The 24464-nt window shown below is 28.2% G+C and overlaps 2 protein-coding genes and 1 non-coding gene across 5 annotated transcripts in view; 1 reads left to right on the forward strand and 2 right to left on the reverse strand.

Annotated features, from left to right (window-relative positions):
• LOC127066734 (echinoderm microtubule-associated protein-like 2) overlaps positions 1 to 10378 on the reverse strand; it is a 28622-nt gene extending 18244 nt beyond the window's left edge. The window contains exons 1-2 of one of the 3 annotated variants that reach the window (XM_051000804.1): positions 10179 to 10378; positions 9445 to 9912 (exon numbers count right to left, since the gene is read on the reverse strand). The gene's annotated coding sequence lies outside the window, so the exon portion shown is untranslated. Of the gene's footprint in view, positions 1 to 9444; positions 10000 to 10178 lie in introns of all 3 variants that reach the window. The other 2 variants (XM_051000803.1, XM_051000802.1) reach the window with 2 other exon arrangements.
• Positions 10379 to 12162: 1784 nt separating this feature from the next.
• Trnas-cga (transfer RNA serine (anticodon CGA)) lies at positions 12163 to 12244 on the forward strand. Its single transcript has one exon. It is a non-coding gene; the product is annotated as a tRNA-Ser (tRNA).
• Positions 12245 to 19374: 7130 nt separating this feature from the next.
• Positions 19375 to 22711, reverse strand: LOC127066613 (MD-2-related lipid-recognition protein-like). Its single transcript, XM_051000493.1, has 5 exons — positions 22676 to 22711; positions 22373 to 22529; positions 20555 to 20680; positions 20187 to 20356; positions 19375 to 19566 (listed from the first exon to the last, which is right to left on the reverse strand). Exons 1-5 carry the CDS (start codon positions 22694 to 22696, stop codon positions 19483 to 19485), a joined length of 558 nt encoding a protein of 185 aa, XP_050856450.1. The 5' UTR covers positions 22697 to 22711; the 3' UTR covers positions 19375 to 19482.
• Between the last annotated feature and the right edge of the window lie 1753 nt (positions 22712 to 24464).

Raw genomic sequence — 24464 nt, forward strand, 5'->3', positions numbered from 1 at the left:
CTTCGACCGATACACGGACCCGCATATCTCGCGATTTAGAAAGGTGCACATGTACGGCCATTCGCACGTGTATTTCTAGAGATAGTTGAAGACAATTTTTATTACACGTTTATCGCCGGATTATCAACATTTGTATTTTATTTTCCAATAAAGGGTACATCGATCTTTCTTTTTTTTTTTTGTTATCTTACAATCTAATTTAATTTAATAATTTAATTTTAATATTTATTATTGAATAAAGGTATTTACAATAGAATTATTTTATATTTCAATGAAACAAGGTCAACAAATTTCACTGATAACATATAATATATATGTTTACTTTTTATATATAAAATAAAATTATATGAAATAAAATATAATAAAGAATAGTATTTTGTAAAGTAATAAATTTATATATGGGATTTAGAAAACTACGCAACGAGTTTGGTTACTTGGAATTTCAGCTGTGGCTATAGTTAGAACGATAGGATCGTGTAAATAAATACGAATATTCTGTTAGATTATTAGTTCTTTGTTCTGTTACGCGTAAAATAGAAAGAGAGATGTTCAGACACGTGGCGATAAACATATAGAGCAACATAATGTCAAGACTATTTATGTTTTTGGAAGGTCAGTCTAACAGTTGACGAGACGTAATTTGAGTCAAGTTATAATATAAATATTATTCTTTCCTTCTTTCTTTTTTCTTTTTTTTTTTTGTACTACGTATAAATTTCTGCTTTAAGCATTTAGAAAAGCAATTAGTCTTTCTCTCTTTCTCTCTCTTTACTACGTTCCATAGTAATCGTTATATTTAATTAATTCCACATTTATACTCATAATAATATTACATAAATAATAATAAATATTTTATATTAGGAAAAATTTTTACAAAAATTTATACTATCGATAATTTTATACTAATCGAAAAAGTATTATTATACGAAATTAATATTAATCCTTTGTTTACTTGATCTTAATCCATTGTTTATAATATTTCCTTCATATTAAATATTTCATAATAAAATTATATTTATTATGAATTATGTATACGGAAACAAAAGGAATTGACAAATCACGATATACCATTTTTTCACATTATATTATAAAACTTTGCTTGTACCTGTCGTTAAATAACATTTTTTAAAGCTTTTATGTTTCTTTTTTTTTTGTTATATTATACTATGCAAACGACGAGAGAGTTCTTTCATGAATGAGAAACGAAATAAAAGCGATTGAATTTCGTGGAGCTAAAGGGTATAATGGATTTGGCAGAAGGGTGGAACGAAAGTATAGCGTCAAAGCTAGCAACCCTTTGAGCGTTTCGAATTTTGCGTCGTGAGCTTCGAGCCTTCGACCCTTTTCATGCTTCGAAGGCATTTACGCTTTCGACCCTTTTTTCTACCTTCCTCTTCGTAGCCGTTCATTCGCTTGGAAATTCGTTCTCGACCTACGCAAAGTGTACAGCATGTACTTACACACACACAAATACACATACAAAAACGCACTCACGCACGCGCGCGCACGTTTCCATCTGCATGCATCTACGATATACGAGCGATAATTAGTTTTGGATTATTTTGTTCGATAAAATAATTGAAAGCTAGGTTTCATTTTTTTTTTCTTTTCTTTTTAAATATCTCGTGTAAAAGCAAAGAGATTTTTCAAGTATCCATAGTGATTCTCATACATAAAAAAACTAATAAGAGCATTTTTATTGTAGCATGAAATTGAGTAATTAAGTAAATTTAATGTAATTCATTCATGTGAATTTATAATTATAAGATTATTGTTAGTTCAGAGGAAAAGTGGCACATTACTTTCTATGTTATACTTGAAGTTTATCTAAACTGTACGCGTGCATGTGTGTATATTAATAAGTTTCTATTGTAATAAAGTTAATATTATACATTAGGTATCATTATAATTAAAATTTCTCTCTCTTTCTTTCTCTCTCTTTTCTCTCTTTAATAAAACTATAAACCTATGTATTATATAATTTTATTGTATAATTTATTTATTATATTATATTTGAAATTTATCTAAATTGTAATACTGAATTATATAAAAAAAATATATACATACATATATACATATGTATAGAGTCTATAAATAAATAAATAAATAAATAAATAAATAAATATATATAAAATACTATATACCTTTTATAAAAATGTATATATGTATACATTGTTTATACTTTAAACTCTATATACATATATACATAGTTTGGATAAATTTTACTTATACATACATATAAAATTCGTAAAACAATTGTATAAAAGAATAATACGGGGAATCATCTCACGTAGATTAGAATTGTAAATCAACAGGTTCAAGATTACGATCAGCTGTTAACGTTTGATTGCTCGTATGAAGAAAAAAAAAAAAAAGATAAATAGGTACACACACGTTTATCTTTTTTTCTCGATGAAAAACAGCTGGTAAGGTGCATAAGTTAATCGAAATTTGATCAGTGATCTGGTAAGGCAACCCTTGAAGAAAATGATTGTAAAAGAAGTGTCGGGTTCGGCTATTTCTTACGAAGCTGAGAGATCGTTGAAAGTCCGAGGAGACGCGAAACACAAAACCAGTAAGCATTGACCCGTCCAGAATGCTGCCTTATTGGTGCATATGACCAGACTCCACGGAGCTTATTTTACAAGATATCGTGTGCGTACTTTTCTGCCTATACTTGTAAATATGTGTGTGTATTTGTATGTGTGTATGTGTGTGTATTGCACTCTCCGTTTTAACTACACGCACGATCCTTATATGTACTTGAGACGACGATGGAAAATTGGTTCACCGTTCTCCGATCCATAAGCAGTCTCTCTCTCTCTCTCTCTTTTCAATATGTTCAAAACTGACGTATTAAAATTGGCGTTAAGTCGTTCGACAACTTTGACAAATTTTTTTTTTAATCACATTTACACAATTAATATATAAATTAGGAAATAAAAAGCTCGAATATTAGAAAAAAAAATAATCCAAAATTGTGACCATTATTTTCTTTATTATTATTAGAGATAGACGAATACGAGTCTTCGAACATACAATTAATCGCTTGATATATAAAATGTGTAAAACGAAAGATCTTTCTTATCGATCATCGGGATATAGATAAAGGAAAAAGATTAGAAAAATTTATTTGCACGTATTAATCATTAATAATTCTGATGTAATGGAACAAAAAAAAAAGGAAAAAAAAATATCTTATCTTATCTTCGTACATTTAGCTAAAAATTGATTCGAGGAATGTGAACGAAACTAGGGTTAATATAAAACGAACGATTTAACCTCCTAGTTGAGGGACATACATATATACACATACATATACATACATATATATGTATGTATGTATAAGTAAAGCAGTGAAAAATAACTTGGCGTGTATACGTCATGTATATCTACATATAGATAGTTACATTATACTTATGTGTACGCAAAACCGTGTCACGACATTCGTCGTGACTCTCGACTTCTGCACGTTCGAACCTTTTTAATAGAACACTCGGTTAATTTCGAAGGAGAGACTCCACGGTATATTAATGAACGATCCCATAACTGAAAGTAGAGCATGATGCTTTCATTTGTAACAGTGGGAAAGCACATGCCGTCGTTTCTTCGTTCGTAATACCGTTAAATACACCTAAACGCGACGTCTAAACTTCCGTTCGTTTTTATTATGCAGATTCTACGAAGCATACTTATTTCTTTTTTTTTTTTTTTATTAATTTCACGTTACGAGCCAATCGTACAATGTCTAACATCTGCATCAAATTACGAACATTAACATTTTATTCGATGATCTTTTTAATTTTTATGGTTTTTATATATATATATATAAGAAAATAATATTATATATGTGTATGTGTACATATAATAATATTATTTAAATTAGTAAAATTATTTTCAAATAATAGATATTTATCAAAGAAAATAATCAACGAAATAAAAATTAATATTATTATATATGTTTAATGGTACGTAAATTATTTATATCATTGTATTAGGATTACTATATCTTTTTTTACAAATTCTAATCATTCATTATTAGAAAGATTCGTTTTATCACACCGTAATTATTTTACGTAGCATAATATATTTAATCTTTGTTTATTATATTTTTCCTTTTATTTTTCGAGATATAAGATGTAATTAATTAATTTTATTTGATCTCGAGAAGTAACATCAATATTTTTTTATGCAAATATTACATTATTATTATATACCTCATCTAATATTATGATTATATAAATTCTATATCTTTGTTTTTTTTATTAATTATATAGAATAATAATTGAATGAAATCTTATAATACAATAATTTATATGTTATTGATAAAATCAAAATAAAATAAGAAATAATAAAAATTATTTAGAACATAAAAAAAGATATATATATAGTACATATGTACAATATAAAATTGAAAGAATTGAAACCGTTAGGAATGTTATTAATACGTTCGACATAGCTTCGGTAGATAGGAAGGGAAATGCGTGATTAGAAACTAGAAACGATGACCGCTAAGTACAGTGATTTTATTTAACGTCACTGTCTATGCTTCCACGAGCATGTTAATAACGTGAACGATATAACGTGCGAAAAGCGGCAAATAACTGTCTGTATCTTCCGTCGGACTAAAAGAAGAGACAAGAGTTAAACACAGCTCTCAACGGTCCTTTCAACAATCGTTTCTAAACGTTACGAGTATCGTTTCTTGAAAGAAAGAGCCGCCATAAGATTCTTCGTCATTACTCTGGATTATAATTGATCTATAATCTTCTGACATATCATATGGTATAGTATTACAACGTACATTAATTTAACGACATAATGTGTGTAATTGATAATGATAAAATAATGATAAAAATAAAAAGGAGAGAAAAGAAAAAATTCGGGATAATAGCTTTCATAGAAATTATTCATCTTGTTAGTAATAATTTGAATTTAATAACATACGATTATTAAATTATTTCGTTTGGAATTACTTGTCAGAGTAAGATTAAATATTAAAAAGATGTGTAACATTAAACATTAAACGTATCTAATTGGAGATTAAATATTAGACATTATTATTTAAAAATATCTTTGGACATTAATATCTAAGTATGTTTAATATTTCAATGTATAATTATATCTGATATCTAATATTTAAATGTATCCTGATATATAAATCAATGTTTAATCGATTCAATACTCAAAGGTGAAATTTCATTGCAAGAAGATAAAAAAAGAAAAAGTACGGAATGAATCGAATGCACTGTACTAAATTGTTTTTCTTAATCAATGACATAATCTCATTTGCAATTATTATAAAAATTTGTTTTTATAATTTTTCATATCTATTATTGAACTAGGACGAAAATTTTTTATCGAATTCCTTTTTCTTATTAATATATAAAATAAAAGCAGATATTTCTTATATGATAAAATTGATCTGATTTTTCTAATATGATAACTGTTAAGGATGAAATATTAATACTTAACTTAGTTTTACGAATCGAATAAAAAGAAATATATATATATATATATATAAATATGATTAAAATTATACAGTAGAAATAAATAAATTCGATAAATTTTCTTTCTAAGTCACTTAGAATTCCAATGGATTCAAAGCATTGATGCCCACTCGTGGACACCCACTTACACTCGCTATTCCTAACGTGGATAGTGGACATCGAGGTCAGTCAACTGCAACGCGATGCAAGCTATGCGTTTGCGTGCACATAGTGGAATTAACACGTAAGCCTCTTATATATACGCGATTGCATCCGTGACTCTCACCGTTTCGTGTTTATTACGATCTTCGTTCGCTGCCTTGGAAGGTCAAGGAAGTTACTGAAATATTTTCAAACATAGTATTTCGTATCGTATCGTTTGCAAATAATAAATTAGGATAGGTATGGCCTTTCTTGTTCGTTTCGCATGGAGAACAAATACCAGTCGTTGTTAACCTTGACACTTATCGCAAACAGATAAGAAATGTTGTCAGTCTTTTTCATTACGATATATGTGAGTGCATGTGTGTGTACGTATGTACTTGTAATACGTATCGCAATATGTGAGATAACGCGTTGTATGAACATTTATCTTATTTTATTCTTCTATTTTTCTTTCTTTTTCTTTTTCTTTTTTTTAGAAAATCGTACAATATTTTTTGAAAAAGAGAAAATGTAATGTGTGTTTACTTATATTATTCTCAAAGTATTCTCTTGAATATTAACGTCTACAAAGATGTTTATACATTTCTTGCAAAAAATTATTATCGATCATCATGGGCGATTGTTTAATTTTCAAGTTATACATGTTTAATATAAATATTTCATTTATAAATATTTAATATATAATAAAAAAATATATATATATATAAATAAATTATGCGTGTTTTAATAATATTGTCATTCGATAGAGATACTCATTGAGAGAGGCGTTTCTTATTATCGCGAGAAACATAGTAAATGTGATCAACAATTAGGTCACGGCCAGTTATTTGGACGACGTTCACTTCATGGACGTAAACAACATCTTAGCATATTTCTCTTTACGATTACGTGATACTTCTAATTTGAAACTGAAAATTCAAACGTTTGGCAAATACCTTACTATAATGCGAATAGATTAAAAAGAATATTTCTAGGACAACGTAGAAACATCCGAAGATTTCGAGTGTTCGTTTTTTAGTTGAGAATCGAGCCGTCACGAACGATGAAACGTTGCTATCTATTTAAGTACGTACCGCGAGAATTTCTCACGACATTCAGCATCGTAATCTCTCTCTCTCTTTCTCTCTCTTTCGCTCTATTGTTACTTTCAAGTCAGCAAATTCCGTTGAAAAAAAAAAAACAAAAAGAAAAAATAAAAGGAAAAACGATATATACTCGTAACGTTTTGTTCGGTGAAATTAAATAAAGTACAAGTCTCAAAGAAGTGTTCGGATATTTTCGTAATATAAAAAAAATTCCACGATTCGAGAATGTAAATTTTGAATTTTTCTAAATTCAGTAATTTTCTTTTTGTAAATTTAATAAAATACTCGAAAATTTCTTAATAGCAGTAATTTGATAGAAATTAATTTTATAGCTATATATAAAATGTGTCTAGCATGTAAAAGAGAAAGTAAACTTTTTTCAAACGACTTTTTATGAAATATCATATAAAATTGATCAATCTTGAAGTTATGTTCATCTTAAGATCTTTTAAGATCGTAATGAAATGTTTTGCGATATAATGCCAATTATACGACTTTATAGATCTTTACAGAATAAATGTAATTCGTTTCACAAAATTTCACAAATGCACATGACACACAAGCACAAATTCATAAAATATATACGTTGTGATATAATTAAAAAAAAAAAAAAAAACAAACAATTTCATTCATCGTTATACTTTTTATCACTGCTATAACAAAAAAATCAATCTATTTCTTAATCCTTCGAATATTTAACTTTATATAACACACTGATTTCTTTATATTTGTTATTGAAAAGTTTGAAAGTATCTTTTCTTTTAAGTAAAAAAGAAAACAATATATTATTCAATATACGTATATATAAAAAAAAAAAAACCCGAATATTTCTTTAATCCAGCGTATAAGAAAGTTTAAGTTTTCGTTCGATACTTTCGAAAAATAAACGAGTCAAGAAGATCGATTTTCTTCAAAGGGAACACCACGATCGACCACTTCCTCTCCACGTCTGGTATTCATCTGCCAGAACGGGATGACTTTTCCCTGACGAAAACGACTTTCTCCGTGTCGAAGCACGTAAAGACATTCGTGTACACTCGTAATACGCGACAGACAATATAAATATATAAGTGAATATACGTAAATACATACATACACACATACACACATATATATATAATTAACTTGTGTACACGTTGTGTATTATCTACACACAAATATAATAACATCTTTTATTGACACACAATATATTACATACACATGTATATATGTAAAATTTATAGTATATTAATATTATACTATAGTATAACAATTTTCAAATAATTTGCGTTATGCACGAACGCGATCGAGAGTGATCGGATCCGCCATTGTTGCGGTTGGAATGAAAAATCATCTCGACCTTGGCAGATGTTGTACAGAGATTGAAACTGGTAACAACAACGTCGTGCCAATTCTATGCGAATGATTTTGCGAAACAACAATGACTTCTCAAAATAGAAAACGAATCGTGATTCGTGATTTGTATTACAGCGAATGTTAATAAATAAGTTTATGTTGATTATCTGAGCGAATCGAAGAAATCATTATTTGCGATAAAAAAGTAATCGATGCAAGTAAGTAGATACGTGAACGTCCATTACGTGCCGATACGTAAGCAGCTATGTATATATTTATATGAATAATTGATCGGTTTATTTGAAACGCTCTTTAATCTTTATTCTTTTAAGAAGATAAAAAGATACTTTCTATTTATACATTCCTTATTATCGTTATAATTTTTATTTTTTTTTTTATTTTTACGATAAATAAGATATTTTCACTTTCAGACACGCTTTTCGAATCAGCTAAGGAAAAACTAAAACGTTCGAAAGTATATCCGATATCGATATAGACTTTTATTTATTCGAACAATATTACTTTTTTTTTAATCAATCGATGATAAGTGTATTGTAAAATAAACGATCGTCATATATGAATATTCTATATCAGTATAAATAATGAATCGTCACGTTTGCTTCACTTATCGATATTTTATTATAAATATTCAACATTTCTTTAAAATATTGATTAAACGTTTGAAAATATTTATGTCGATAAATAATGGTCGTACGTACATATATATATATATATATATATATATATATATATATAACGTACATATTTAAGTACGTATGTATTTGTATCTCTCGAGAGTAAGAAAAATAAAAACTCTACTTCAATAAAACACTTCGATCATCGTCACACCATCATCATCGGATTTATCTCTTTGATCGTTCGAGTACTCTGATCACGTTATCCTTGCGCATGTATGTACATCGTACGTTGACGTCACTAACTCACCTCTTCTTTTTCTTCTTTTTCCTCCTGCGAAGGTATTCGGCCATTCCAATCGCATAGCTTCGAAATTTTTATCGAGCGAACGGTAACGCATAGACGATGATACAATAAAACTATATGTGTATGAGTTAAGATAATAATAAGCTCAAGAATCATTGTATCGTTACTCATAATCCACGAATAAAAGTGATTTTCTATTTATACTTTAACGAGTAAACAAAATCGTTACTTCATCGATCGTTTTAAAAATTTGTTATTTCTTATCAACAAATGTAAAACCAGATAAAAAACGTATGACCAGATAAAAAAAGGTAGAAAGAAATAACAATGACAATAATAATAATATTAATAATAATAATAATAATAATAATAATAATAATAATAATAATAATAATAATAATAATAATAATCATGCTTTTTGTACGTACCTGGCGAGGAAGGAAGAACACGTCGAGCGAATCTCCTCTTGAACGGTGGTCACAGCAGCACGAATACACACATACACGGTAAAAAAAGAAAGAGAGAGAAAGAAGGGTGTGTATATATATATATATATATATATGTGTGTGTGTGTGTGTGTGTGTGGAGACACACGCGAGTGTAGAAAGAGAGTAAACTTCTGGATTGCGTCTGGGTTGCGGGAGCGCGAGCGAAACGATCGTATGGGCGGAGCCGGTGCAGCCTCCCGAGGATATTTCCCCAGGAATTTGCATACAATCCTTTTGGTGCGATAGCGATACACTCTCGACGACTGCTCCCCAACTTTGTGGAAAGTCCGCTTTACTTCCTTTCTTTATTTTCCCTTCTAACGCTCCCTATCTCTTTCTATCTTTCCTCCTTGAAACGTCCTTTGTTTGATACACACAACTTCGCGTCTCCCGTTTATTCACTTACACCTAAAATATTATTTACTGTTCTTGTATGTCTATACGTTGTTCCTCCTTTCCGTAGAAGGTGCGTAGAAAAATATAACGAATGAGAGCCTGAGAGAGTAGATAGAGAGATAGAAAAATAGAGAAAGAGAGAGAAAGAAAAAAGGTCAAAAAGGATTCGATGGTTCTTGAAGAGAGAGAGAGAGAGAGAGAGAGAGAGAGAGAGAGAGAGAAAGAGAAGAGAAAGAGAAAGATAAAGAGAAAGAGAAAGAGAAAGAGTAACGAAAGACTTTGTAAAAATCGACGACAACGACGAGGACGATGATGGTGGTATAGAATCGATGATACTTCTTATTTTATGTTTTCTCTCTCTTTCTTTTTGTTTTTCTTTCTTCCTATCTATCTATCTATCTATCTATCTATCTATCTATCTATCTATCTATCTATCTATTGAGCAGCACCGTACAAAGAACCACCACCGCACGCTCGAGAACCCAAGCGAGCACTGCTCGCGCCAACAGGTGAGCCTCGGCCTCAGCCACCGCCGACGATTTAGTCCCAGTGACGTATCAACCGGTGTGGCGTCCTTAACAAGGGCAACAGGTGTTTATACAAAGCATCCCTACTACTCTCTTTGTTTCTTTCTTTCTCTTTCTTTCTCTCTCTCTCTCTTTCTCTCTCTCTCTCTCTTACTCTTTCTCACTCTTTCTTTGTCACTTTCTCTCTCTCTAGTTTCTTTCGTTGTAATAAGTTGAGTTTTCTTCGTTATTTAACGATCTTTACTTGTGTTAGTTTCTTAATTATTTAATTAATTAATTCGTCGCGAGTTAACTAATAGCTTGGAATTATTTTCTGTATGTTAGACTTATATTGTTTCCTCTTTATTCTTTTTTCTCTCCTGTTATTCTGATTGCAATAAAAAAGAAGGAACAAAAATTTTCTCTCCTTTCTTTGTCTGTTGTTTTAATTTTAGTTTAGTACTATCTCCTTTTTCATCGTAATTATTCTTCGTTTATAATTGGATGCAATAATTGTTTGTCTGTTTCTTTCCTTCCTTCCTTCCTTTCTTTCTTTCTTTCTTTCTTTCTTTCTGTCTCTTTACTTCTTTTCGTATAATAATACTACGGTAATGGAGAAGCCACGACAGTTGTTAAATTTCTGCAAGCTGTTATGAAATTTACTCGTGGTTTGAGTCATCAGTCTGATGAGAAATGCATGACGCCGTTGATTAATATCGAAGATCCGTGTGTGGTTTTATAAGAGCGACTTTCGTCTTTGAAAACGAACGAATCATTGAAAGAAATTCGAACGTTGCCTTTCTCGAGGATCTTTGTGTTCGCTTGCAATCGATTTTTCGACAGTTTTGTAATACTTTCTCGTATATGCGATGGTAAACCGACATTTTGCTGTTTCGAAATCGTCTCTTTCTTTTTGTCTTTTTTTTAAAAAAATAAAAAAGAACAATTGGAAAAGGTATAAACCTACTCGAAAGGTAGTTCTCGTTATTACAATATGTCCTATTTTTTCTGTGGTAATAAATACATACGACACGTGTCGTTGATCTCATGATGAGATCACTCTTGGCATCTATTATCTTAGGATCGTTTATGAATATCATTCTATATATATATATATATATATATATATATATATATATATATATATATATATATATAATACACTATTTATTTCAATGCCAAATTTTCTATATAAATAGATAATCACGCGGCACTAATAAATAATTTTTATTAATTATAAATAATTTCATAATATTACAAAAATTTGAATTATGTTATACAAGAGTAAAGTCCGAAGGTACGATCACGTATTTACTGCAAAATATTTAAAAAATTATATAATCTTGCCACTTTCGATCTCGTCGTCTTCTTTATCGGTAGAGAACAATGTGTTATTTATTAAAAATAACTTACGTAGTCTTCAGATGGCGCTGTCTATACTATTCACCGATTATCCTTTTTTTTTTTGAATAATTTTGATAACACGCGTATATCAATAATTTAATTTTATATGAGAACGAAGAAATGTGTTCAACGTGTGAAGAATTCGACGATAAATAAATATACAATTTTAATGGATAATTAACAATATTTACAAAAGTTTCGCGTTTATAAAGGCTTTCGTTCAATCTTGAAGCATATATGAGTTGAATGTTTATATAGCAACACTTATATCGTTTAATATATTCGTTAGTATAATGATTTTCGCAAATTTATAATAGTTTATCTATATTATTATTGTACTATCTTAACACGAGCTGCGGTGTCCGAGTGGTTAAGGAGTTGGACTCGAAATCCAATGGGCTTTGCCCGCACAGGTTCGAATCCTGTCCGCAGCGTATAATTTTTTTCTTTCTGTTTTTCTTTTCAAAATTATTTTTGCAATATGCATATATTTTTAATATACGCTTCGCGCGAACATATAGAAATCGTCATTTTATTTCCCGATGAAGATTATAAGCATGAAAATAATTTTCATAACTATTGTTATTAGATTTAGACGAGTATAAAAATGAAATGAAATGAAATAATTAAATATATTATCGCATGATGGAAACGAAAAATATCTTATCGTGATAAATGTAGAATAAATCTATGTATCTGGAAGTTTAAACCGATCGTATAATATTATGAAAGAAATTTTAAAGAAACTAATTAATTTATTTAATCTGAGAATATCATTTTATTTCATTTGATTGTTTATGATTGTATCTTGATTGATGTCTGTCTTGATTGTTATACGAAACATTTTAAAATGCATGATTTAAATTGTCTTCTTATTTGCTCTACCATTATGAATGATTGAGAAAATACATATACATATTAAAAGTAATATTAAAGACTATTTTTTATTATGTAGATAAATTTTTATTATATAACATAATTCAAAGAATAACAAACGAAATTTATAACTTTGATAAATACAAGAAGAGTACGTTCTGTACTGTCGGTTTTTAATATTTGGAGATTAATTTTTATTGCTGGAACGCTCTGTCTCTCTTCTTTTTTGATTTTTTATGATGATGTCTACATTCATCTTACGTGTGTGTCTGTGTATATATATATATATGTAATAAATTGGATAGTGTCGTGAATCAATGTTTCCGATCGAATGATCGAAATATATTTTTATCTGTAATGTTAACTGTTACGTACTTTATAACATGAAATTTTTTATTTCAAAAAAAAAAAAAAAGAAAAAAGAATCTGAAGTTCTCCGAAAAAAATTATATATCATTTTAAAGAAACGATTATTCTATACTGTTTTATTTTTACTAAAACTTTCTGGAAATCATTTACAAATAAATCAAGAAAATTACTAGCTGCAATTGAAACATTTCTATAGATAAATAATGCGTTTTATTAATAAAAATACAAGTTACATATGTAAGTGGTACATTTTAAATATGATAATTCCAATTTTGCTTTGTAAACGATTCTTCTGTTAACTCGAAAACATTTTAGAACATTCAAGTCGCGCGATAACGCAATAGCCTTCTATATATTTTGAATTTCTTTGTAAATTTTTAATAGCTTCTTAGACGACAAATTTAAACGTTATTATTTATATTATATATCTCAAATAATTTATGATTAATTAACAAACAAGGTAACATGGGATATGTTATATAAAACATATAATATTAATATTTGTAATGTAACTTATTGTAAATTATTTACGATTGCGAATAATCTACGATTAATTAACAAATAAAATAATCCGCGATATATTATATACAATTCATATTTTTATTGATATTTTTAATGTAATTAATCGTAAGTTATAGTTATGCAAATCTCACCACGTGGAAGTGAAGAACATCAACATACATATATCTTTGAAGAAAATTGTGTTAAAACATGATATTCTTTCGAGAATAATTTATGCATAAATATAAAGCTTTTTTAAAACTCGAGAAAGTGGGATCCTAAATTAAACCTTTGTCTTTAAAATGAGATCTTGTTCATTAAAGTTGGTTAAAAATTACACCTGTTCTAATTGTTTACCGTAAACCATTATAAAATCACGGACGATGAACAGCCTTAATCTTTAACATTAGGTTTTCACATATATATTTTTCTCGAATTTTATTTTAAACCGTTTCACGATAAGTTTATATCTATAGTAGTTCATATTTAGAGTAAAGAAAAAAATTTACTTTGTTCTTGTCTTATCATCACTTCTTTTTTCATTTACCGGATGAAATAGAATTAATAATGGATAAAAGATAGTCTATATATTACGGATTGCTTTTCATTCCTTTTCCAACGTTCTTCAAGTAGATGTTCTAAAATAAAAAGAAAATATTGTTTGTTAAATAAGAATTCCATCGTATAGGGAAAATTACAAATTGAAAGTATTGATATAAATTTTACTTACAATTGTCAATTAGAAGATGAAGCGTATTTCTTTTTATTGGACATGGTTTTGATCTTCGAATTCAATTGAAGATATTCTACACTTTCTCCATATCTTCTTGGAAGTAGTACGACACAAATAAAAATGCAATAACATTTAATCGGTCCATGGTGTGAAACATTATTATCTCTGAAAAAAATACAAAGTTATTTTAATAAACATCTCTCTCTCTCTCTATATATATATACAATCGTATGCAATGATAAAAAAGAAAAAAAGAAGTATCCATTATATGTGTGCATATTATATGCAATTTTATACGAATAAATATAAATTAACAAATTGTAATCAACATTTCACGATTTTAATAATGAAATGTGTGCAAGAAAGTTAGGTAAAAGATAAACAAAATTAAAAAGAACACATTCAAATAAAATCATCGTATAACGAAAATGAAAAATATGTTAAAAATCGTAATAAATATAAAATAAATATACTTATGTCGTTAGAACTTTAGTATAAGCATTCAGAAAAGAGACTTATGAATCAATTAATTTATTTAATACGTCTTTATCAATGGATAATATATATGTGCATTAAAATGAATGATAAGTTTTAATATGCATTAATTAAATCTTTCTTTTAAATATTATGAACAACTGGAAAACACTAGCAACTAAAACGATATTAAATATTATTGATAACATTATATATTAAAAAAATAAAAATAAAAATAATTGTACGGTACTTACATTATTCGCTTCTATTGCGATTTTTCGGTAACGCACTAGTTAAACAGATTTCTTTAGAAAGACTGGATTGTTATTGGAACTAGTTTGAATAATACTCGAGGAATAAAAGATATTTAAAGAAATATTGACTTTATATATAGCACTCGAAGTGTGTGTAACAATCTTGAATTAATCATCAATATATAATCTCAAAAGTTATTATGATACATATTAAACATAAAAATTTCCATATTGCTTTATACGCAATTTTCTTTTTATTATTATATTGTTTATCGATATAAGCTTTGATTATATTATAATAAGACACATTTTTATAGATACATTAATCTTTCAATAACATTGTATGAAAAAGAAATAGAGAAAATATGCAATAGGAGAAATGGTAATGATTTTTTTTTCTTCTTATAGCTCAATGTTTACTCAACACACTATCCAAAGATCAGTTTTTTTTATAATATATACGTCAGAGGATGTTCAGACCAGAAATTTTTTCCGATGCAGTGTTATACACGTGCGCTGAAAGAACGCGTGTAGTTGAATGCCGGAAATTAGAAATAAAATATAATAATTAGATATCGTTTCGATTACAATTTATGAAATCGAAGAAGCTGTTTAAATTGACGAGTGTTTAGACAAAAATCTAACTCGAAATATTTGAGAAATATTTTCTAAATTTTACAGTAATGAATTAATTAAATTTTACGATATATTATTTTTGAATGAGTAAAAATTTTATGCATTTAATATTTTATGGATGACGTTTATCGCATCGAACTATGACCTGCGTTAACCTCGTAATCTTGTTGACTATTTGTAAGAATCATAGCAGTTGAATTTTAATATAGAGTTCAATTTTTTAAGCGTTATTGTTATGGCTACTGTTACAGCGATCGAATCGAGCAACGTGATTGGTCGAAATCTTATTTTACTGATATGGCAGACGCGTACACGAGCGCGTTTGTTGATTGTAGAGATAAGTATAATTATTTAATAAATAATAATTTATTAAATTGGAATAATATATATTAATAAATGAATATTTATTAAATTTATTACAAATAGTTTGCACGCCAATCGAAGTAATCCAACAAATTAACCTAATTTATATTGGTACTCTGATAGAGTTACTAAGAAACATTAAGTTCTCCTTAGATAATTCTGCATAATTTTTCTTACAAATTTAACGAATTTTCTTTTTTCTTTTTCTCGTTTAAATAAAATATTAATGGTTAAAATTACTTCATCAAATGCATTGTTTTACTTGTACATGCTTGAGAGTATGATAAAATTATATAATTTGAAGGTATAGCCCAATTTATTATATAATAATCAATCTTTCTTATATGATTGCATTTAAAGAAATTTCTTTTTCATTACTGATAAAGAAACGCTGTAAAAAATGTGTAATTATTATTATTATTTTTTTTTAATCAATACAAAACCTTTTTTGGAAAATACCGTCGGTATTGCAGTGTGATGTCGCGTTACGAATTACTCGTTAAAGTTTACAGATGGCTCAACGTTGTATTTTCGACAAACATGTCTTGCAAGAAATAAATTACTTTATCGACATACATAATTGTAAAATTAATTGTGTTACAAGACGGACATTATTTCTTTTTAACTTTCTTTTTTTTTTAAATAATCTCTCGGCTTCTATATAACGAATGTAAAACTTAAAATGAAATACTGTTAAAGATAAGTAACGTATTTATATAACATTAATAAATGATGAAACATAGAATTAAATCGTAAATCGATTATGGATTATTGAAATATATATTTGATATTTTTGAAAATCACATCTTTTGTAATATTCGTATAAAGTTAGAAAAATTTCTACACGGATTACGTCAGTGCTTTCGAAGGTTAAAATATTTCTTTTAACACGTTGAATGCCGCGTGGGCGATACCGCATGGCCCACATTGGACTTTCTATTCAGGACAATATTATCATGAAATCTTTTTATAATATCATCAGATGATACATAATTGACTCCTCCATGTACAACACTACTGTTATACCAGTAAGGATATCGATATCGGGTAATGTAGCGTGGTGATACGTTTCGAATTACAAGAGAACATATTTTCATTATCATCGAGTTATCAATTGTGTGTATTTAATTCCACTTGTTGTTTTTTATTGTTATATAAGTCTACAATCATACAGCCCCTTTCTCATATTAATAACAAATAAAACGAATAAAAAAATTATATCGATAAAACATTTAATTTCAAAATATAAAATAAATATTTATATACATTCTTATTTCAATAGCTACTATGATATTACAAGATGAAGGATACTTTCAAGCGATTTATATTAATTTTAATATTGACAATAAAACGTTTCCTTTGAAGAACAACTAATTTCAAGCGATTAATTCTAATATTAGTAATTGGTTTACGTAGCCAAAGAGCAAGAAATCGTACTATAAAGCTACTAATGTTTAATGATGATTCTTCAGATGCGAAATATCATTCTTGTTTATCTGGTTTTAATACGAAACGCCGTTTTATTATGTCACTTTAATTATATATTCGTATATTGGGTATTGCAATTTTACAAAAATAAATTGATTTAATATAATAAAACTGTTATATATACAGAACATCCTTTTTTAGAGGTATCAACGAATATCTTACAACTTATTAAAAGTTTACAAGAAGGTTTATTAAGAGATATTTCCATTGAGCTTTGAGTCAGTTATAAAGTGCATGTACAAATTTTTTTCTTTTTTTTTCTTTTTACTTGTGACCTTTTCCAGTTATGAAAGTCAATATAGTTTTTTTTTTTAAGTAAATATTAATAAATTCTTTTTGCATATCTTTATGGTAATAGACATTTGCAATCGTAATCTTATGTATTTATATTACAATTTTAAAAATAATCAATCAAACTTTTAATCGTCAAAATACACGATTACTTGATTCGTAAAATACAAATAGTGTATTTTTTTAAAATGAAATATATTATATAAAAAGAAAAGAAAAAAAATTATATGTATGTTTTCGAGAAAACTATATATTAATTTTCATGTCTCGAAAAGGTCACGAGTAAAAGAGAAAAGAAAAAAATAAAAGAAAAATGTTTACACAAACTTTGTTCCTGACTCGCAAATTTTTCTTAATAAACTTTCTTGCAACCTGAACCAACCAGTTGCGAGATATTCGCACGGATATCTATGGACGTATATTTTATATAATATATAAGAAAAAGAAGAAAGAAAAATAAGAAAACTATTGTATATAAATATAATTTAATTAAATATTATTAGAACAAAGTATGAAAATACTTAAAACTGAATATTAAAAAATTTAATATGTTACCTTATACATATACACACTATATGACCGTATTAATTAAAAAAATTATATGTTTCGTGTTTATGGAATATATTACGTATTAATCCTGTTTACTAATTATTTTTTTTTTCTTTAGTTTTATAAATATCATAACTCATATTTTACAAGTGTACAATAATGTTTATAACAAGCATATAACGTGAGTCATAAGGATGACCCATGCGGTCTAAAGTTGCATAAGTCACGTGAAAACGAATATCAACGTGACATTAAACGTGTTAAATTTGCATAAGAGCAATAATACCTGAAAATATTATTTGTTATGACGGCTACTGGAGTTGACTAAAGAACACTATACGAGCATTTAGTTTTGTTTGAGAAGACTACGAGAAATTCGATGCAGTAGCTAAAGCTGATATTAAATGAATTAGCTAAGTGCTAAGAGTACGTGAAACGTTATATATTGCTTTTCAGTATATATATTTACGTAGATACATATATATATATATATATATATATATATATATGTACACACATATATGTACTTGCGTTGGAATATGTTGATGGATTTGTAGAGACGAAGAGTCGTTAAAAGCAATATTAATTACTCGTCTCTTTTCCATGACCTCGCCGTTTAGAAGGACATTGAATATTTATTTTATACGAATCGTCATTTATTTTACCAAGAGAAAAAGAAAAGTAAAACGAAAGGAAAAAATATTCTTTCTGTTTAACATGACTGAATGTTATTACAATTGTTACATAATTTTTATAATTCACGTATCAACGAACTTTCGAATAGAAGAGAATTTTATTTCATATTTCAAAGAAAATTCGTATTTTGTTATTTTTTTTTTCTTTTCTTTCCCTTTTTTTCTTTTTCTTTTTTGTTTTTCTCTTTTATCGTGAATATTAAAATAATTTATTTGTTAAGTTTTCTTTTAATTATTCATTAAAATAATATATCATTGCGTTCGATAAACGTCATCCATGTTAAAATAAACGATAAACGAATTTTTTAGGAAAAATTGGACGAGAGACGAGAACGTAGTCGTAGAGTTGAATTTTATTTTAATTACCAAAACAGAAATGACAATTGTACATTACAATTGACGGTCGAGACAATTAGTATTAAAGCCGAAATTGCCTACCGTCGTCATTTGTGTAACTTAATTTGGAACATGAAACAACATTCTTGCTCTTGCTGATTCCATATCTTCCACTTGAGGTCGTATGTTCTCTGGAAATTGAATTGATGGAATCGTTAAAATAATTCGACACACGAGTCGAGAAGCATTTCCTGGCACGATTCTCTTGTCGCACGAGGTCTTATTATATATATATATATATATATATATATATATATATATATATATATATGTCTACAGATATGTATATATAGATATATATCTCTAGATATACATATATACATATACATGTGTGTGTGTGTCTGTTATCGTATACGATGATAACAAGAGAGAAAATGGCGCCACATGCGTAATATGCTTTTAGGAAGATAAAACGATGTCTCTTTTATCTTTCCTTCTTTTTTCTTTTTTTTTGTTTTTCATATATTGAAGAGGCAAAAGGTCATGGAGATGCGTCCCGTAAAAAGACAATGGCGCTTTAACAAAATTAAATGCATGGATGCATGCATTGCATACGTTTATGTGTAAGTACATAAGTATATACATATATATATATATATGTATATGTATATATATTTACATACATACATACATATATATATATATATATATATGCATAATTAAACTTAAAGATATTCATGAATTATTATGATCGAATGTAAATCGATATATAAACCATGAAAGTGAAAAAAATGTAATAATTGGTACTCACGATTGGGAATTTTTTCGAGATAAATAATTGCACGTTATAAGTTTGCTTTTGACCCGGCACGGCCGGGCACGAAGTCATTGTACAAGCATCACTACTCATTCCTAGAAACGGAAGATCAGTAAGAGCACTAGCCCAATACGCCCGAGTTTCTAATGTATCTCCACTGAAGTCTGTAAGAAAATTTGTTTATCATTAATTTTTATTTCGTTCAAAAAATCATAACGAGGATAACTTTATAATCGATCTTTTCATATTTATTAATGGAGAAATATTTAAGTTTGATTTAAACGACAGAATTTAATTTCATTGAAAAGATGGTTTGAATCGGACTGAAAAGCTGTCTTTTTCTATTAATTTAAACAACCTACTAGGCGTATAATCAAAACTTATGCTCGAATTGTATCCCCTTCTAAGTCGGCACGGTTTATCTTCAGCAGCTTCTCTGCAAGGATCGACGCGTACCTCGTGTATAGTGCAGTTGGAGACTGCATCGGCTGAAAAAGTATAACATTGTTACAACCTGTAAAAAGTTTCAACGAGTACCAATTACTTCAGTTCGATAAACGTATAATATTTTCATAATTCAAGAAAGAAAACGATATAGAATGAATTCATTTCTTTTTTTTTTTATTTTATATTTCTTTTTTTGACTCTGACTAACATAAGCGATATTTAAATTATCAATCGATTTCATTCTTGAAAATAAATTGATAATGAATTTATAAACTTCCACGTAAGATCTATTTCTTATCCATTATGTTCGTAGAAATTAATTGACAAATATGATTAATGATATGTTTATGATATTAGATTCTAGATCTTATTGTATAAATTCTAATTTGTTTCTATAATAAATTTTTATAAAATTCGATGATAGATTTATAAATCGTTGAGATGAATTTGTTAAATAAATTAATAATTTGTAAATAAAACTAAACGTTCGATTTTATTACAATTACGCCTGTAATTTTCAAGTAACTTTTTTGCAATAGGAAGTTATAATAGTATAAGAAAAAAATTCGTGCTATCAACTCCGTTTTACAGAATTACCAAACGGTTATCTCAGTGTGACGTAATTTCGTCAAAGAACTAAATTAAATTAGACGAAACCAATCTATCAGTCAGCGTACGCTGACCTTTACGACATTTGATAAGTGAAAATAAGAAGAAATCAAAAAACAAATATTTTTAATAGATCTCACGTTTTCCAACATCAATGCCGTCCAGTACAAATGTACTTACAATATATAGATAAGCATTATTTTTCCTTATAAGTAAATAATTTCTAATCAAAATAAACTGTTAAAAATAAGAATGATAGTCCAGTGCATTCCGAATATTATCAAATGTACTGCCGAAGGTCGATCGATTTGTTGATTTTTCGATTGTTCCGAATGACGTCGGTCTTATATTTTATTCAGTTAACTGTTATCGACAATTAAATATTTCTTTACCATTTAGCAATTAACGATTCAATTTTCTATTTGTACAAATATTTCAACGATACAACGCGACGAAATTATATATTAAGTTAAAATTAATATTCCCTTCTGTATGTATATTCATTAAAAAAAAAAAAAAAGAAAAAAAGAAAAGAAAAGAAAAGATTTCTTCGAAATAATTAATCGATAATTCTGTTTGAAATAATTAACGTGTCTACGAAGTCACTTGATCGTATGATTCATATCGTGTCTATGGAGTAAAACTCGTTAATGATCGAACTTCGTACATTGATGAACAATATCGTGTAGTCAAATTATTTCTCACACTTATCGTTTTTTTATTAATCTTTAAATAGTACTAAAGGGACAATTAACTAATTAATATATATATATAATATATATGTATGCTAACAAATTAGAATACATAAAACAAGCTCATCAATTGTATTACATGTACAAGAAGGAAAAAACATTAATCGTAAAAATTAAATCGTTAATCGTGAATTCAATAAAATATCGTCTAACGTTACTTCTCAGATAATAAACTCCACAGATGGAGTAAACCTATGGCTTATAAAAAGTATTAGAAAAAAAGAAAGAAAAAACAGAACGATAAAACGAATCGATCGGGATACATAAACCTTCGATTATTATTTTCTTTTTCTCTTTCCATTTCTTTTTCTTTATTTTTCTTTTTCCCCTTTATCAAATTAAATCGAATAGTACTTGATGAAACACACTCACGGGTTGGTTTGGGACACTCGCGAAAATGTACGACTTCCGCGTAGCTCTTGAACGATGACAAAGCCAGGAGCAGAGCAACAAAGACGAATTCACTGTTTCCGTTCATTCTCGGTCTACGGTACAGAGACGAGTGAAAGAAAAGCATCGTCGAGGGTCGCTAGAGAAGGCGGATAACGATCGAGATAGAAAGAGAGAGAAGAGAGTGAGAGAGTGAGAGAGTGAGAGAGAGAGAGAGAAGGGAGACGAGGCCATAGGTCAATTGAGATAGTATCTTAGCTCGTAAGGAAGCTATATCGGACTTACTATTCGCTTCTTCGTCCTCATCTTTATGACAAAGCCAAAAGTAGAACTCGTATAGATAGTTACCAATCCGTTTTACGTTTCCTCTTAACGTCAAACTTTATCAACGTTGATTTTGAATATGTAGGATATTCGATTGCCGAGGATACTCCTCGAAATACGCTGGTAGATAGATATTTATTCTCACGCGAATCAACGGACAACGCGTGACCCAGAAATGACGATGTCATTTACTCGACCTCACTCTATTAAATCATCTTTCTCTCTTTTTCTCGTGAATACGAGAACAGAATACATGGAAACAATTTCTCTCTTTCTCTTTTTGTTTCTCTTTTGTCATTGATCGATATGATCCATTTTTTGATTTTTAATTTTTTGTTATATACTCGAAAATGTTATCGATAAAAATCTTCTTATTTTTTATTTTTGTACATTTTTTATTTATTTTACTATCATCATCGTCGTCGTCGTCGTTATTATTATTATTATTATTATTATTATTATTAATGTATTTATTTCTTTCTTTTATTTTAACGACACATCTCAATTTATAAACGTTTCCTTTGACTTATTTACATACATAGATATATCTATATATACATATACATATATATATGTCTTTATATGATATACATATACTTCAAGTATATCGTCAGACGTTTGGCACGTTGACCCGAAGGCAGTTCACCCTATTTCCTTCGCGGCATGAGATCGGTCCGCTTTGATTCGTCGCGGACATAACGAACCTGTCGCAGTTGACGATGATCGTTAAATAAGGAGCTCTCCAACCCTCTCCGTTCCACCCCTTGACATCGTCTCTTCTTATTCGTCTACTTGTCCCTACAATTCGAAGCATTGGATCAAAGGGATTTGTCACGCATTACTATACCGAACTGATTTATCACCGTCCAGATTCGTTCAAAGGATCACCGACTATACCTAAATACCGTCTAATCTACCGAAATAACATTTAGGTATTTCTGCATCGAAACCTTCGAAACAATAACGGAGGTACGCTAACAAGAATGTTTAGCAATTGTACTCGGCACTCTAATCTTCTAATTGTCTCAGCAGTTCTTATTCGTTGATTTGGATGGGAAATAATTATACCGGTTTGTTTAATTGAGCCGATTAAGCATTTGTCTCAGTTTCTGTTATAATAAAATATTCCTCTTGATTGTCCATATTTCTCTTTCTATCTCTCTTTCTGTCTTTCTTTGCATTTATTGCTTTTTCTTTTTTTTTTTCTTATATCTTTTTTCTTTTTTGATTGATATTTTTCATCGACGTTTATAATTTATATCTATCAAGAGAATAATTATATCGATCTGTTTAATTGAGTCGATTAAGCATTTGTCTCTGTTACTTAATTATATTTCTGTTACAGTAATTATATTTCTCAATAATTACAGTTTCTGTTACAATAATTATATTTCTCTTGATTGTTTCTCTCTTTATTTCTCTCTCTCTCTCTCTCTCTCTCTCTCTCTCTCTCTCTCTCTCTCTCTCTCTCTCTCTCTTTCTCTTTTTATTTCTATTTCTGTTTCCTTGCACTTTTTTATTTTACCATTTTTTTTATTGAGATTTCTGATTGACATTTATATCTTACATCTATTAATATATATATATACTTTTTTATGTTTATATATGACTTTATATATAATTATATCTATATCTATTTATATATTCACTATTGCACCATTCTATCTTTCTAAAGCAATATCCGCATTAACTTATTTATTTCATTTTCTCTTAGATAATTATGCTTATTTATTATACTTATCCCAATTAT

This window comes from Vespula vulgaris, chromosome 10, assembly GCF_905475345.1.
Source record: "Vespula vulgaris chromosome 10, iyVesVulg1.1, whole genome shotgun sequence".
In the NCBI taxonomy this organism is placed as follows: Eukaryota; Metazoa; Arthropoda; class Insecta; order Hymenoptera; family Vespidae; genus Vespula; species Vespula vulgaris.